General features: G+C 39.2%; 3 protein-coding genes across 4 annotated transcripts; 1 reads left to right on the top strand and 2 right to left on the bottom strand.

Annotated features, from left to right (window-relative positions):
* Positions 1–207: 207 nt before the first annotated feature.
* On the bottom strand, positions 208–4,429 carry LOC108862230 (D-xylose-proton symporter-like 1). The gene is made up of 14 exons (XM_018636293.2): positions 4,116–4,429; positions 3,293–3,393; positions 3,051–3,129; positions 2,764–2,823; positions 2,577–2,643; positions 2,361–2,485; positions 2,105–2,206; positions 1,627–1,995; positions 1,497–1,544; positions 1,343–1,405; positions 1,098–1,178; positions 917–1,015; positions 698–835; positions 208–625 (listed from the first exon to the last, which is right to left on the bottom strand). Exons 1-14 carry the CDS (start codon positions 4,158–4,160, stop codon positions 494–496), a joined length of 1,509 nt encoding a protein of 502 aa, XP_018491795.2. The 5' UTR covers positions 4,161–4,429; the 3' UTR covers positions 208–493.
* Positions 4,430–5,817: 1,388 nt separating this feature from the next.
* On the bottom strand, positions 5,818–14,347 carry LOC108863137 (D-xylose-proton symporter-like 1). 2 transcript variants are annotated; one of them, XM_018637460.2, is made up of 14 exons: positions 14,060–14,347; positions 13,592–13,692; positions 13,322–13,400; positions 13,088–13,147; positions 12,908–12,974; positions 12,690–12,814; positions 12,458–12,559; positions 7,160–7,528; positions 7,035–7,082; positions 6,881–6,943; positions 6,729–6,809; positions 6,530–6,628; positions 6,314–6,451; positions 5,818–6,245 (listed from the first exon to the last, which is right to left on the bottom strand). In XM_018637460.2, the coding sequence occupies exons 1-14, from the start codon at positions 14,102–14,104 to the stop codon at positions 6,114–6,116; spliced, it is 1,509 nt and encodes a 502-aa protein (XP_018492962.2). In that variant the 5' UTR covers positions 14,105–14,347; the 3' UTR covers positions 5,818–6,113. The 2 variants fall into 2 exon arrangements, with proteins under 2 accessions (XP_018492962.2, XP_056866790.1); XM_057010810.1 differs by lacking the exon at positions 14,060–14,347 and adding an exon at positions 13,831–13,949.
* On the top strand, positions 8,545–9,400 carry LOC130512633 (uncharacterized). Its single transcript, XM_057010811.1, has 2 exons — positions 8,545–9,000; positions 9,291–9,400. Exons 1-2 carry the CDS (start codon positions 8,547–8,549, stop codon positions 9,323–9,325), a joined length of 489 nt encoding a protein of 162 aa, XP_056866791.1. The 5' UTR covers positions 8,545–8,546; the 3' UTR covers positions 9,326–9,400.
* Positions 14,348–14,952: the final 605 nt, after the last annotated feature.

Below are 14,952 nucleotides of genomic sequence, written 5' to 3'. Positions count from 1 at the left end.
ATTTTAACCCCAAAACTGAGGAAACCTTAAGTAAACCAAAATGAGTATTTGAAGGCCTACCCCTACTACATATAAAAATTAAACATTACAAATTAATACTAGGTACAACAAATGTTATAATACAAATCAATATATACTTATAAAGATAATATATTATATAGATGTCAAAAAAAAATATTATATCCACATATTATATGACACAAAATAAAACTGAAATTTTCAAAATCGAATAATATAATCTGAATAACTTTAATGAAGATTTTACGAAACACTATCCGCGCACAGCGCGGGTTCTTATCTAGTTCAAATATTAAAAAAAAGTTGTCCAACGCACCAAGCTATTGCCACGAGATACACTGCACCAAATCTTTTTTGACCAAACAGTGAAACTCTATGGTAAATGGCGAGGCCATCTGTGGTTTACTGCGTTTTCCATTCTGAGCCTCAAGCAAATGAAGCAGCAACGAAAATGGAGCTAAGATGAGAAACCTTTTTAGAGACATTTGGCTTCAATTTCTTCAAGAGAGAGACCCTTTGTCTCAGGCACAATGAAGTAGATGAAAAAGAGGGACAGTACACATATCACTCCAAATCCGCAGAACAGGACTCCAGCTCCTAACAACTCCTGCAAACAAAAAAAAACAATACCAGGTGAGCTACAACCTCTAAAACTTGTTCTTGGTTCTAGAATCGTTACCTTCAGAGGTGGGAAAGCAAATGTTACAAGTGCGTTTGTGCCGAAATTCACAAGCACTGCTATGCTGATTCCTCTGCCTCTTAGTTTTAAGGGAAAAATCTCCGACATCATCAGCCAACTAATAGGGCCAAAGGATAACTGCAAGATTGATGGCAAATCTTTTGAGATCACAACTTAACGTAGCCAAGAATAAAGTTTGATGAGAAAAAAAGTTTTAACTTGATAGCAGCCCACATAGAGTAGCAATGCAGCCACAGCAACAGCTGGTACATTATTATAAAAGATGTAGTAGGACCCCAATAGGAACAATGAGAGCACCTGTTATACAAAATGGGTTAATTTTCTGAAACATTTAGGTTTGATGTCTTATAAAATCGACTGAAGAAGTCAGAAGACAAACCATGCCACTAACACCGCCAAGAAGTAAGGGTCTCCTTCCTAGTTTGTCAATCACTACAATAGCAACTCCAGTCATAACCAACTGCACCAGTAAAGGACCACGTTAAGTAAGTTTACAATGATAAAATGGTTTAAAATGTGTTAAAAATCATTCATACACTTATTAATACTTGTACATGAGATTGTACAAGAAAGCATATCAATCCTCTATATAATAATTCAAACTAGAAGGAAGAAAACGAATACCTTCAATAGACCGAGAAGAATTGAGATCCGAGTTGCATCAGTTGCAGCAGAGAAGCCAGCAGTCTAACATGTAATGTATGTTGGTACAAGGAAACAAGTTAGGGTTCCCTCCAAGTGAAACAAAATCCAACTTCAACAGAGATGAAAAGAGAACCTGTAGTATTGATGGTGCATAATAAAGCACACTTGGTTGTCCAGTTATCTGCCATTTGAAAAAAAAATATATATATACTTAGTGATTGTTCTTTTCTCCCAAGTACATTTGATGAACTGACTGCACCAACCTGTTGGAACAAGACTAATCCTCCTGCTATAGTGAGAGCTTTCAAGCATTTGCCTTGGAACAGTTCACCAATTGTAGCTTCTTTATCCTTACCCACTGAGGAAAGTTCAGCCAAAATCTCGTTTACTTGTTCAGCTGCTGAGTCAACTGAAGCAGACCCTCTAAGGCGGCAAAGAGACTTGATTGCAGCCTGTTGAAGTCTCTCCACATCTCCTTTTCCCTGGATAGAGCGCAGTAAAAGCCACCTAGGAGATGCTGGTAGCCAACACATTCCAATTCCCATAATAAGTGGTATAGGAATAACTGTTGCATACATGTAACGCCAACCAGAAACAACCGTAATCAAGAGGCTACCGATTCCATACCCTCCCTTCATAAAAATTACGTGTGTCAGCTTAGCTTGGTGGACAAAAAATATTTCAAAAAAGGAGAAACTGAGCAGTAGTTTTTCCCAAGTCCGGAGAAATGTGAGAACTTACAACCATCCCAAAGACGGTGGAGAATTCCTTTAGTGATAGCATACGTCCACGTATCCGACTAGGTGCAGTCTCAGCAATGTACATTGGAGCCGCATGCATTGTCTAAACATATAGAAACATATCAGCTTACAAGTTAAGAAGAATGCTAAAGAGTGTACTCCCAAGCTGCATGGATTCATACATATATATCTGGAAAATCACCCTGGAACACACAGGTTTTAGCAGGCAAACACTAAGAATCCATGACCAATCTTACCAGTCCAAGCCCGATGCCATAGACAACCCGTCCAATTATCAGGACAGGAAAGACAGGTGCTGTTGCAGTCACAATGGCTCCAACAAGATACAAGAATGCAGCAGTAATCAGCTCTTTTCTTCTTCCTTGAAAAAAAAATCAAACAAATTGAGTTTCTTTCAGCTTGTGACGCTGCTATGTAACAAAGACCAAAACCAAAAGTCTGAAGAAACAGACCTATAGTGTCGGCAACATTAAATGCCACAATGGATCCAATTAAGGCACCGTGGTGTGAGCAACTAGTCTGCACAAAATTGTAAGCAAAATTATTTTTCTTTCCACAAGAGAGGTCAGAGATCCTAATAGGAGGAAAAAAGAACAACATGTACGTAGAAGAAGCAAGAAAGGTGAAATATAGACTCACAATGATACCAACATCCACTGAAGACAAGTTGTACCATGAAATTCCACTTAGCGTAGGGGACTGTACAGAAGGCCAAAGAAAAGCAGAGTAATTAACAAACTGTGAACGTCTGAAGGGAACACAACGGCACTGCACGTGCAGGTGTGAACTATGAAATAGCTATCATGTAAGTGGGATATCTTCTAAATAATATATAAGCTTGGAGACAGCAGCTTAGAAAAATTCAAACGTAAGTACCTTAATAGCTATGCACTCTTTATTTTCAGACAAAAGGTTAAAGCCATTACTGTAATAGAAAGGGTTGCACAAGACGTTGCACCAATCTCATAGCCAAAAAGAAACGCTCCAAGAGCTGGGAAGAGAAACCTGAAATAAATGACTTGTTTGGTAAGCTTTAAGACAAATCTATATCATGTGCAAACCCAACATTTTGCTTTCTTTTTAGCAGAAACATTGGTAATAAACTATGAATTAGCAGTCTTTGTGGGACCGCACTTGGTATTAAACACATGAAAATGACAGAACTCACGGGGGAATGGCTGCAAGAACAGAGTAGTTTTCTTGGCTATGCTTCTGCTTTATCAGAGGTTCTTGTACTGAGCTAAGGCCACCTGAAGATGAATCACCAACCTACACAAGAACACCAATCTAAGATACAGGATTGATAATATGGTTATTCCAAACACAGGAAGGCTAAGGTCTAATCTCAAAAAAAGAGGTCTAATCTCATGCTTGATATTCCAAATCATGATTTCACCACGTTGCACACATTTACATGTAAGTTCAAATTATTTCTTCAATGCAGAAGAAGAAAGCCAACACCTAACGTAACCTCTACATTGCATTCGTAGGCCCTTAATTTTAGCCGAGAATAATCAAACAAACAATGACAGTCAGGTCCGTCTCAATCTTTTACTGGGTTATGTGCAATTAGAAGAGCAGTACATAAGATTTGTAAAAACGGACCCTAGTAAAAGACTTTAAACTCTAACTAAAATATTGCAAAAATAAAATAGACCCTGTACAAATGCACCTTGAGCACATGCCTAGAGACGGACAATGACGGCTCTTGGCATGTGCCAAAGGAGCAATAGCACATAGTCCACTTTTTTGACCAAAAATTTCCTAGGGTCTATTTTTGGAGAGAAAAAGTCCTCAAAAACCAACTGATTTACAGGGTCCATCGTACATATATATGAGCCGGGCCTGGAGACGAGCCTGATAGACCTTACATGTTCTTTCTTGTTTGCGGGTAATAACACAAGATCTCTTACCGTGATCGATAAAAAATAGTAAAAAAAAAAAGAATCAAACAAAACTCAAGACGATGTGCAAGAGAGAAGCGCCTTAACCTGTCCAACAGAAACGATTGATTGCTTCTGGGCATCAAACACCATGGCTGCGGTAGCTTGATATTGATTCCTGAGATACGTGAGCGTGGTTTGCTCAAGGAGACAGAGACTCAAGATCTCGGTCTCTATGTTTAATACAATTGACTTTGTCTGAATTTTGAGCTTAACGTGCGTTGAATACGCAGATGAGAGATATGTTGTGGAAGAAAGAGGGGGAAGTTAACTGCCAGTTCAAATCAGGAAGGTATTAGATAAAGTCATAAGATTAACAAGAGCACCATTAGGGCGGGCATCTGCAATGGGAGTACCTCAGTAGGTATTTTCCCACAAAAAAAATAAAATAAAATAAATAAATATATATATATATATATATATTGAAAAAGTTGGAAAGAGCCGTTTGTTTTGTCAGAATCTAGTAGTTGGCAAGATACTTTCAATTGTTAAAAAGAAAATAAAACATAGTTACATAATAAAAAGCTAATATTTTATTAGTTTTTGAGAAATCCAATAGTTTAACACCACTAAATATACCAACTTCTCTCAAAATAAATATATTAATATTTCAAGATAAAAGTAATTACAGTTTTCAAAAAAGAGATAAAGTAATTACACAATTAAAAGTTAATGTGTTAAAATATGTAGTGTTGTGTAGAAGTAGAACTAGTCTCCCAACGCAAATGAAAAGTCTCTTCCACAGAGACGTCACTTTCATTTCTTGCTTTTTTTTTTTCTTGTTTTCAAATTTTATATTAGTTTTTATGTTGAGATAATTTGGTAAAAAATACATTGTGAATGCACTAATATATATATCTTAATAATTTAATAGTTTTTATAATAGTTTTATGTCTCTTAACAATTTAATAATAATATGATTTTGTCATTATAATTAAATTAAATAAATATAAAGCAAAAAACAATAAAATGACATAATTAAGCCTCTTACCATTTGCCAGGAGTTTCTTTTTTTTTTGATATATCTCTTTTTTTATTTCTCTCTTATTTTTATAAAAGTATTACTATTTATATGTGAGAGACTCAGCAACAAACCATTACTGCTGGTGTTCTAAGTTTATATATATTTTTGTAGCACAAAAAAGAAGTTTATATCTATTTTTAGAGATAAGTTTAGACCTTATAGAGATATATATGTTGTTAGGTCAGACACGATAAGGTTGGACCCAACCTAACACACCTATTCATCTTTATCCAAAAGAAGGAAGATTTTCTCTGTTTCTCATCTCTCTTGGTCAACCTATTTAGCTTCCTATTAAACGTGCATTCTCTCTACTAATACTATTATTATTATATGGATTATCAAAAAAAAAATTCTCTATAAACTTGCTTTTCTGTGCTACCAATAACAAAAACATATATATATATATATATATATATATATATATATATATATATATGTTTTCTATCAAATTAGTGTTCTATTAACCTTGTTGTTATGTTTTAGTTTGTAAAGCCAATTGGGCAATCAAATTAGTTTTCTATTAACCTTGTTGTTATGCGCTTGTAACTATAAATAAATTGTCTTGTAAAGCCAGCCAGCAATGTGAACAGTATATAGTTTCATCTCTTGAAACAGAGCATCTACATGAATTTAAACAATGAGTATGGGAAAACCCTTTAGTCTTTGCAATGGACCTCTAGATCCTTGTTCAGCAAGTTACTTATGAAATCAAATAATGCTTCTCTCTTATAATTTACTTATCCTGCCTTCATTTATTTAAAATGATTGGAACATGGTTCAATCAGTGGTCCAACAATGTGTGAGGCATTTCTTACATTTTACAAAACATATTAAGAAAACGGTCAAATTTTAGAAGTTGTCCAACGCACCAAACTTTTGCCACGAGCTTCACTGCACCAATTCTTTTTGACCAAACAGTGAAACTCTATGGTAAATGGCGACGCCATCTGTGGTTACTGCGTTTTCCGTTCAGAGCCTCAAATGAAGCAGCAATTAAAATGGAGTTAAGATGAGAAACCTTTCTAGAGACATTTGGCTTCAATCTCTTCAAGAGTCAGACCCTTTGTCTCAGGCACAATGAAGTATATGAAGAAGAGAGACACTACACATATCACTCCAAATCCACAGAACAGAACTCCAGCTCCTAACAACTCCTGCAGATAAATAGGTGAGCTAAAACCTCTAAAACTTGAAGGAGTTTTCTTGGTTTTAGAATCTTTACCTTCATAGGTGAGAAAGCGAATGTCACAAGTGCGTTTGTGCCGAAATTTACAAGCACTGCTATGCTGATTCCTCGACCTCTTAGTTTTAAGGGAAATATCTCTGACATCATCAGCCAACTAATAGGGCCAAAGGATAACTGCAAGATTGATGGTAAATCTTTAGATCACAACTTAACGTTGCCAAAAATAAAGTTCGATGAGAAAAAAGTTTTAACCTGATAGCAGCCAACGTAGAGTAGCAATGCAGCCACAGCAACAGCTGGTACATTATTATAAAAGATGTAGTAGGACCCCAGGAGGAACAATGAGATCACCTGTTACACAATCAAAAATGCAAAAGAAGCTAAGTTTCCGAATCATTTAGGTCTTTTTATCTCATAAATTTGAATAGACTGAAGAAGTCAGAGGACAAACCATGCCACTAACACCGCCAAGAAGTAAGGGTCTCCTTCCAAGTTTGTCAATCACTACAATAGCAACTCCAGTCATAACCAACTGCAACAGTAAAGAACCACGTTAAGTCTTCCAAAAGGAAATGTACAACCTCCTCGGATGAAAACGAATACCTTCAGTAGACCGAGAAGAATTGAGATCCGAGTTGCATCAGTTGCAGCAGAGAAGCCAGCAGTCTAACATGTAATGTATATTGGTACAAGGAAACAAGTTAGGGTTCCCTCCAAGTGAAACAAAATCCAACTTCAACAGAGATGAAAAGAGAACCTGTAGTATTGATGGTGCATAATAAAGCACACTTGGTTGTCCAGTTATCTGCCATTTGAAAAATAAACAATACTTAGTTATTGTTCTTTTCTCCCAAGTACATTTGATGAACTGACTGCACCAACCTGTTGGAACAAGACTAAACCTCCTGCTATAGTGAGAGCTTTCAAGCACTTGCCTTGAAACAGTTCACCAATTGTAGCTTCTTTATCCTCACCCACAGAGGAAAGTTCAGCCAAAATCTCGTCTACCTGTTCAGCTGCTGTGTCAACTGCAACAGACCCTCTAAGGCGGCGCAGAGACTTGATTGCTGCCTCTTGAAGGCTCTCCATATCTCCTTTTCCCTGGAGAGAGCGCAGTAAAAGCCACCTAGGAGATGCTGGTAGCCAACACATTCCAATTGCCATAATAATTGGCACAGGAATCACTGTTGCGTACATGTAACGCCAACCAGAAATAACCGTAACCCACAAGTTACCGATTCCATATCCTCCCTTCACAAAAATTATGTGTATCAGTTTAGCTTGGTGGACAAAAAAAATTTTAAAACAGAGAAGTGACTCTAAATTTTCTGAAGTCCACAGAGCTGTGAGGAACTTATGTTAAGGAGGTCTAGGTGGACCGACGAGAAGATATTATGGACGTTCGGTTTGTTGAGTTCGGTTGGATAAGATAGATGAGAATATATGTTGTTGTATATTCTGTTTCCGATTTGGTGTTATCACCTTGTGTAGTTATCCAACTAATGTAACGAGTATATAAGTCTTGTGACTGTGAATAATAAGATAACAAGAACTCTTCACCATATCTCTTGTTTACATGGTATCAGAGCCACACGGCAAAATCAAAGAAATTTTTTAACAAGAGAGAAATATGAGTGCAGAAAAAACAGAAAAAACAGCGATCATGAGTTCATCGAGACCTGTTGGTGAAGATAGGCTGTCGCCATACTACCTTGCTCCCTCTGACAATCCAGGAACGTGTATTTCTCCTGTGATCTTGACGGGGGAGAATTATGCGGAGTGGTCTTCAGAGTTGGAGAACGCAATCAGAGCCAAACGAAAGATTGGTTTTATCAATGGTGGTTTGAAGTGTCCTGATGAGAAGGAGAATCCAGTGGAGACGGAGTTGTGGAAGACGGCGAACTCGATGATAGTGGGGTGGATAAGAGCATCGATCTCTCCCACCATACGTTCAACCGTTCCGTTCTCCCCTGATGCGTGCAAGATGTGGAGTGAGCTTAAAAGGCGCTTCTCCGTGGGAAGTGCGGTGCGTGTTCATCAACTCAAGTCGGAGTTGGCTTCGTGCAAACAAGAAGGTGCTAGCGTGATGGAGTACTTTGGGAAGCTGTCTAAGAAGTGGGAAGAGCTGCTGAGTTGCAAGCCTCTTCCGGTATGTACGTGTGCAGCAGCAGAGGTGTATGCTAAGGATTATGAAGAAGAGAAGGTACATCAGTTCTTGATGGGGCTCGATGATGCACGGTATGGCAATGTATGCACAAGTCTTATTGGGATGGAGACATTGCCTGATATCAACTCAGTGTATCAACGAGTAATCCGTGAAGAGAGTAGGATTGGAGCTTCACGACCCGAGCCTAAGGAAGCACCAGTTGGGTTTAACGCGACTGTAGGAGAGGAGCAAACGTCTGGTGCAGTAATGGCTGCTATGGCTCGAGATAGGAGATCGATCGTGTGCAGTCATTGTGGGAGAACGGGTCACGAGAAGAAGGAGTGTTGGCAACTCGTTGGGTTTCCGGAGTGGTTTAATGAACGAGGAGGAAGAGGTGGCAGAGGACGAGGACGAGGCAGAGGTAACAATCTCAAAGGGAATGCGGTGCAAGCTGCTACAGCCTCTGCTGGATCGAACCAAAGCTCTGGTGTTCCACCTTTCAGTGCCGAGCAATGGGCATCTCTTGCCTCACTTCTGGAGCGTCAAAAGCAGGCCCCGATACCGGACAAGTTGAATGGTACAGTGCAAACGGGTGAAGTTATTATAGACACGGGCGCATCGCATCACATGACAGGGGATATTACATTACTCTCTGAAGTTAGGAGTATGATACCCTGTCCTGTGAACTTTGCGGATGGTAGTTATGTTATGGCAACCAAGTGTGGTAGCCTGAAGTTGTCTGAGAAGCTTACCTTGTCTAATGTTCTTTATGTTCAAAATCTGAACTGTACATTGTTATCAGTTGCGAAGATGCTTCGGCAGACAGGTTGTCTGGCCATGTTTACTGATACTCTATGTGTTTTGCAGGACCGTTTTACGAGGACTCTGATTGGAGCCGGTGAAGTGAAAGATGGTGTTTATGTTTATCGAGATGTGACAGTTCGGAGAGGTCATCGAGTCAAGGCGTCAGAGGATCAGACTTTGTGGCATCGTCGGCTGGGGCATCCATCATTTGGTGTTTTGAGTTATTTGCCTTTTATTTCTGGTGTTAAAGATGTGTCGAATAAGTTTGGTGGATGTGATATTTGTTTTCAATCCAAACAAACAAGAGAGTTGTTTTCAGAAAGTTCTAATAAAAGCTTGGGCACATTTGATTTAATACATACTGATCTTTGGGGTCCATATCGTACACCGTCGTCTTGTGGTGCAGTGTACTTTCTCACAATCGTCGACGACTACTCTAGAGCAGTGTGGATACATCTTTTACTTGAGAAAAGTGAGGTGAAAACAGTTCTTCCGAACTTCATCTCTCTGGTGTCTCGACAGTTTGAAAGAAAAGTCAAGACGGTTAGGAGTGACAACGGTACGGAGTTTACATGCTTGTCAAAGTACTTTGCTGGAGAAGGGATACTACACCAGACATCGTGTGTGAACTCGCCTCAACAGAATGGAAGAGTGGAGAGAAAGCACCGCCATATCTTGAATGTCGCGAGATCACTTTTGTTTCAGGCGAGTCTGCCTGTTCGTTTTTGGGGAGAGAGCGTGTTGGCTGCGGCTCACCTCATCAACATGACGCCATCAAAAGTACTAAAGGGAAAGACACCATATGAGTGTTTGTATGGAAAGAAACCGAGGTATGAAGAAATCAAGCTGTTCGGGTGTCTGAGCTATGCACATCAAGCAAGAAGAGACAGAGACAAGTTTGGTGTAAGAAGTAGGAGGTGCATTTTTGTTGGATATCCGTTCGGTAAGAAGGGTTGGAAGCTGTATGACATGGAGAAAAAGGAGTTCTTTGTCTCTCGTGACGTGGCGTTTGATGAAACTGTCTTTCCTTACGCAGAGAAGATTGATACTGCAACTCCGGTGCCCTTGTTGGTCGGTTTAGAGAGCGATGATGAGAGTATCATAGACAGGGGGAGTGTTGAGACAGTCGGAGTTAATGAGAACGAGAGGAGTGCAAGCAAGGAGCCTGAGGTGGTTGAGATTACTCCTAGTAACGAAGTAACTGCAGAACCGAAAGTTGCAGAGGAAGTGTTGGGACGAGGACAGAGAAAACCGACACAGTCAGTTCGGCTTCGTGATTTTGTGCTCTACAATGCACAAAGCTCTACTGATAAACATAACACCATCCCACAAACCGAGTCTCCGGTCAAGTCATCGACTAATGGTCCAGGTAAAACACGTTATCCTATCCATGATTATGTTAGTGATGCTCTGTTTTCAGATGAACATCAAGCCTTCCTTGCGGCGGTGAGTGCTGGATTGATACCGAAAAACTATAAGGAAGCTTTCAAAGATAAGAAGTGGAGGAAGGCAGTGAAAGTAGAAGTAGATGCGTTGGAACTGAGCAGAACATGGGATGTGGTTGATTTGCCTCCAGGAAAGAAGGCTATTGGAAGTAAATGGGTGTTCACAATTAAGTATAACGCAGACGGGACGATCGAGAGGTACAAGGCTCGACTGGTTTGCTGTGGTAATCACCAAGTAGAGGGTGAAGACTATGAGGAAACCTTTGCACCAGTAGCCAAGATGGACACAGTGAGAACGCTTCTAGAGGTTGCTGCGGCAAGAAACTGGGAAGTGCATCAGATGGACGTCCATAATGCATTTTTACATGGAGAATTGGAAGAAGAAGTATTCATGAGACTGCCACCAGGATTTAGTTCGGATAATCCCAACAAAGTGTGCAGGCTGCGTAAATCTTTATACGGTTTGAAGCAAGCTCCTAGATGTTGGTTTGAGAAGTTGACAAAGGCTCTTATGGGGTTTGGTTTCGTGCAGTCGTATGAAGATTATTCCTTGTTTACTTACATCAAGGGTGATAAGAGTGTGCGAGTTCTCATCTATGTAGATGATTTGATTGTTGCGGGCAACGATCTTGATATGATGGTGAAGTTCAAGAAATACTTGAGTGACTGTTTTCATATGAAAGATTTGGGTAAAGCAAAGTATTTTCTTGGGATAGAGATAGCGAGAGGGCCACAAGGAATGTTCTTGTCTCAGCGTAAGTATTGTCTTGACATCATCAACGAGGTCGGGATGCTTGGAAGTAAACCAGTGAGTACACCGATGGAGTTGAATCATCGTTTGCTGGGAGATAAGAGTCCGTTGTGCGTTGATCCTATACGGTTCAGGAGACTAGTAGGGCGCCTAGTGTATCTAACTATAACGAGACCGGACCTATCGTATGCAGTTCATGTTCTTTCTCAGGTGATGCATGAACCAAGAGAGGCACACTGGGATGCGGTCTTGAGAGTCCTACGGTACCTGAAGGGAAGTCCTGGCCAGGGGATTATGTTGAGATCAGACAGTGATCTGAAGATACGAGCTTACTGTGACAGTGACTACAATTCTTGCCCGCTCACGAGGAGATCATTGTCAGCATATATGGTCTTGCTTGGGAACTCGCCTGTTGCTTGGAAAACGAAGAAGCAGGACACAGTATCACACTCATCTGCAGAAGCTGAATACCGTGCTATGTCGGATGCATTAAAGGAGCTGAAGTGGATGAAGCGTTTGTTGGAGGATCTTGGAGTTAAGCATGAGACACCAATGGAGTTATTTTGTGATAGTAAGGCTGCTATCTACATTGCAGCGAACCCGGTTTTCCATGAGCGGACGAAACACATAGAGAAAGATTGTCACAGTGTGAGGGATGCAGTGAAAGCCAAGCTTATTGTCACGGTTCATGTTCGGACTAACGAGCAACTAGCTGATATTTTGACAAAAGCATTGGGGTCTTCTTCATTCCATTACTTGTTGTCCAAGTTTGGAGTGTGTGATTTGCACTCTCCAACTTGAGGGGGAGTGTTAAGGAGGTCTAGGTGGACCGACGAGAAGATATTATGGACGTTCGGTTTGTTGAGTTCGGTTGGATAAGATAGATGAGAATATATGTTGTTGTATATTCTGTTTCCGATTTGGTGTTATCACCTTGTGTAGTTATCCAACTAATGTAACGAGTATATAAGTCTTGTGACTGTGAATAATAAGATAACAAGAACTCTTCACCATATCTCTTGTTTACAACTTACAACCATCCCAAAGACGGTGGAGAATTCCTTTAGCGATATCATACGTCCACGTATCTGGCTTGGTGCAGTCTCAGCAATGTACATTGGAGCCGCGTGCATTGTCTAAATACATGGGGAACATATCAGCTTACAAGTTAAAGAAGAATGCTAAAAAGTGTACTCCTGCATGGATTCATACATGCAGAAAAACAACTTAACCTAACGGTAAGATTAAAAAAAAAAAAATTCTTACCAGTCCAACCCCAATGCCATACACAACCCGTCCAATGATCAGGACAGGAAAGACAGGTGCTACTGCAGTAACAATGGCTCCAATAAGGTATAAGAATGCAGCAGTAATCAGCCCCTTTCTTCTTCCTTGAAAAAACAATAATCCAACAATTTGATTTCTTTCAGATGGAGACGCTGTTATATATGTAAACAAGATGAAGAAAGTCTAAAGAAACCAACCTATAATGTCGGCAATACTAAATGCCACAATGGATCCAATCAAGGCACCGTACAGTGAGCCACTAGTCTGCACAAAAAAATTGGAAAATATTTTATGCAAATTTATTTGCTTTTACCACAAGAAAGGTCATAGCTCCTATAGGGAGGAAAAAATAACAAAAAGTTGAAATATAGACTCACAATGATACCAACATCCACCGAAGACAATTTGTACCATGAGATTCCACTTAGCGTAGGAGACTGTAGTAAAAGGCAAAAAAAAAACAGAGTAATTAACAGAGTAGTTGTACAATGGCTTTGCAGGTCCAGGTGTGAACTATGAAACAATTTCATGTAAGTAGGAGTATCTTAGTCCAATATAATTTATATAAACAGCTATGCACAGTTTTACACAAGGGTTAAACCATTCATTACCTTAATAGAAATGGTCGAACAAGACGTGGCACCAATCTCATAACCAAAAAGAAAGGCTCCAAGAGCTGGGAAGAGAAACCTGCAATAAATGACTTGTTTAGTAAGCTTTAAGACAAGATCTATATCATGTGCAAACCCGACAGATTCCCCACGTGCGTTGTCTTTAGCGGAAAGATTGGTAATAAACTGTGAATTAGCAAATCTTTGTGGGACCACAGTTGGTATTAATGACAACCAACACACATGAAAATGACAGATAGAAAAACTCACGGGCGAATGGCTGCAAGAACAGAGTAGTTTTCTTGGCTATGCTTCTGCTTTATCAGAGGTTCTTGTATTGAGCTCATCCCAGCTGAAGATGAATCACCAACCTACGAAAGAACACCAATTTAAGATACAGGATTGATAATATATGGTTATTCCAAATCCAAATGGCTAACGTCTAATCTCATGCTTGATATTCAAATTAATTCTCCAATGCAGAGGAAAAAAAATGTCCAAACCCTAACCCTATATATTGCATTCATAAGCCTACAATTTGATCAGAAAAGAATCAAATCAAACAGCGACGGTCAAGACGTTCGCATAAGATCTTGCTGTGATTGATAAATGATTAGTCAAAAGAAAAGAAGAATCAAACATACAAACGTTAGTACACACATTTTTTTATCAGCGACCAAAGCTGAACAGATAAAAAAGGGAAGAGAGAATATCAAAAGACGATGTGTAAAAGAGAACCTGTCCAACAGAAACGATCGGGGTCTTCTCGGCATCAAACACCATGGCTGTGGTAGCCTGATATGGATCCCGAGATTTGTGAGTATGGTTTGTTCAAGCCTCAAAGGAGACAAAAACTTAAAGATCTCGGTCTCTACGTTTTAACAATTGACTTGTCTCAACGTGCGTTGAAATCGCAGAGAAGAGATAAATGGAGGAAGAGAGAGGGAAAGACAAATAGTATATGCCAGGGTGATCATAACTGTCAATTAAGGAGCATTTCAAATTAGGAAAGAGGATTTATTCTCTGTTTTTACGTTTCTGTTGGTCAACCAAATTTGATTTTTTTCCTATTTAACATGATTTCTATACTAATCCATCATACAATAGTAAATATTAAACTTGCTTTCTGTGCGGATAATACAAAGTACAAACATGTATGTATATTGTTTTGTAAAGCCAATTGCGCAATCATATTGATATTTTATTAAACTTGCTTCATGTGCTGATAATAGAAAAATAATTACCTTGTAAAGCCAGCAAAGTGAGCAGTATAATTTAATCTGTTGATGAAAAAGATATATTTTTCTTTGTTTTAAAACAGAAATTATATATTTGGGTTTAAACATGGAGGATGGGGAAACCCTTTAATCTTTGCTATGGACTTCTAGATCCTTGTCCATCAAGTTACTTGTCTAATCAAATAAGACTTCAATATCTTTCACTAGATTTTGAAGGCCGTTACATAAAATTAGATTTGACTAAACTACTTTTCAAAATCATAATCCATAATCATGTACTCTCCTCTCCATAGGTGAAAGAAGCTTAAGTAACGCAATACGATTCTCAAAGAGATGGAAACAAAACAGCAAATCACTTGGAGAGATTCTCAAAGAGCTCAATATCTTATAGTA

The sequence above is a fragment of the Raphanus sativus genome, chromosome 5, assembly GCF_000801105.2.
Source record: "Raphanus sativus cultivar WK10039 chromosome 5, ASM80110v3, whole genome shotgun sequence".
NCBI lineage: Eukaryota > Viridiplantae > Streptophyta > Magnoliopsida > Brassicales > Brassicaceae > Raphanus > Raphanus sativus.
This window is presented reverse-complemented; position numbering and strand designations above follow the sequence as displayed.

Excerpts from the sequence above, each read along its gene's own strand:
- LOC108862230 (XM_018636293.2), bottom strand. The coding sequence starts at position 4,160 with ATGGTGTTTGATGCCCAGAAGCAATCAATCGTTTCTGTTGGACAG. Across the intron at positions 2,824-3,050 it reads GTGCAACCCTTTCTATTACA|TCCCCTACGCTAAGTGGAAT; the intron begins GTAATGGCTTTA and ends CCTTCTGTACAG. Across the intron at positions 2,207-2,360 it reads ATGGCATCGGGCTTGGACTG|ACAATGCATGCGGCTCCAAT; the intron begins GTAAGATTGGTC and ends CTATATGTTTAG.
- LOC130512633 (XM_057010811.1), top strand. The coding sequence starts at position 8,547 with ATGGAGACATTGCCTGATATCAACTCAGTGTATCAACGAGTAATCCGT. Across the intron at positions 9,001-9,290 it reads GATACCGGACAAGTTGAATG|GACCGTTTTACGAGGACTCT; the intron begins GTACAGTGCAAA and ends TGTGTTTTGCAG.
- LOC108863137 (XM_018637460.2), bottom strand. The coding sequence starts at position 14,104 with ATGGTGTTTGATGCCGAGAAGACCCCGATCGTTTCTGTTGGACAG. Across the intron at positions 12,815-12,907 it reads TAGTATTGCCGACATTATAG|GAAGAAGAAAGGGGCTGATT; the intron begins GTTGGTTTCTTT and ends TGTTTTTTCAAG. Across the intron at positions 6,246-6,313 it reads TCGCTTTCTCACCTATGAAG|GAGTTGTTAGGAGCTGGAGT; the intron begins GTAAAGATTCTA and ends ATTTATCTGCAG.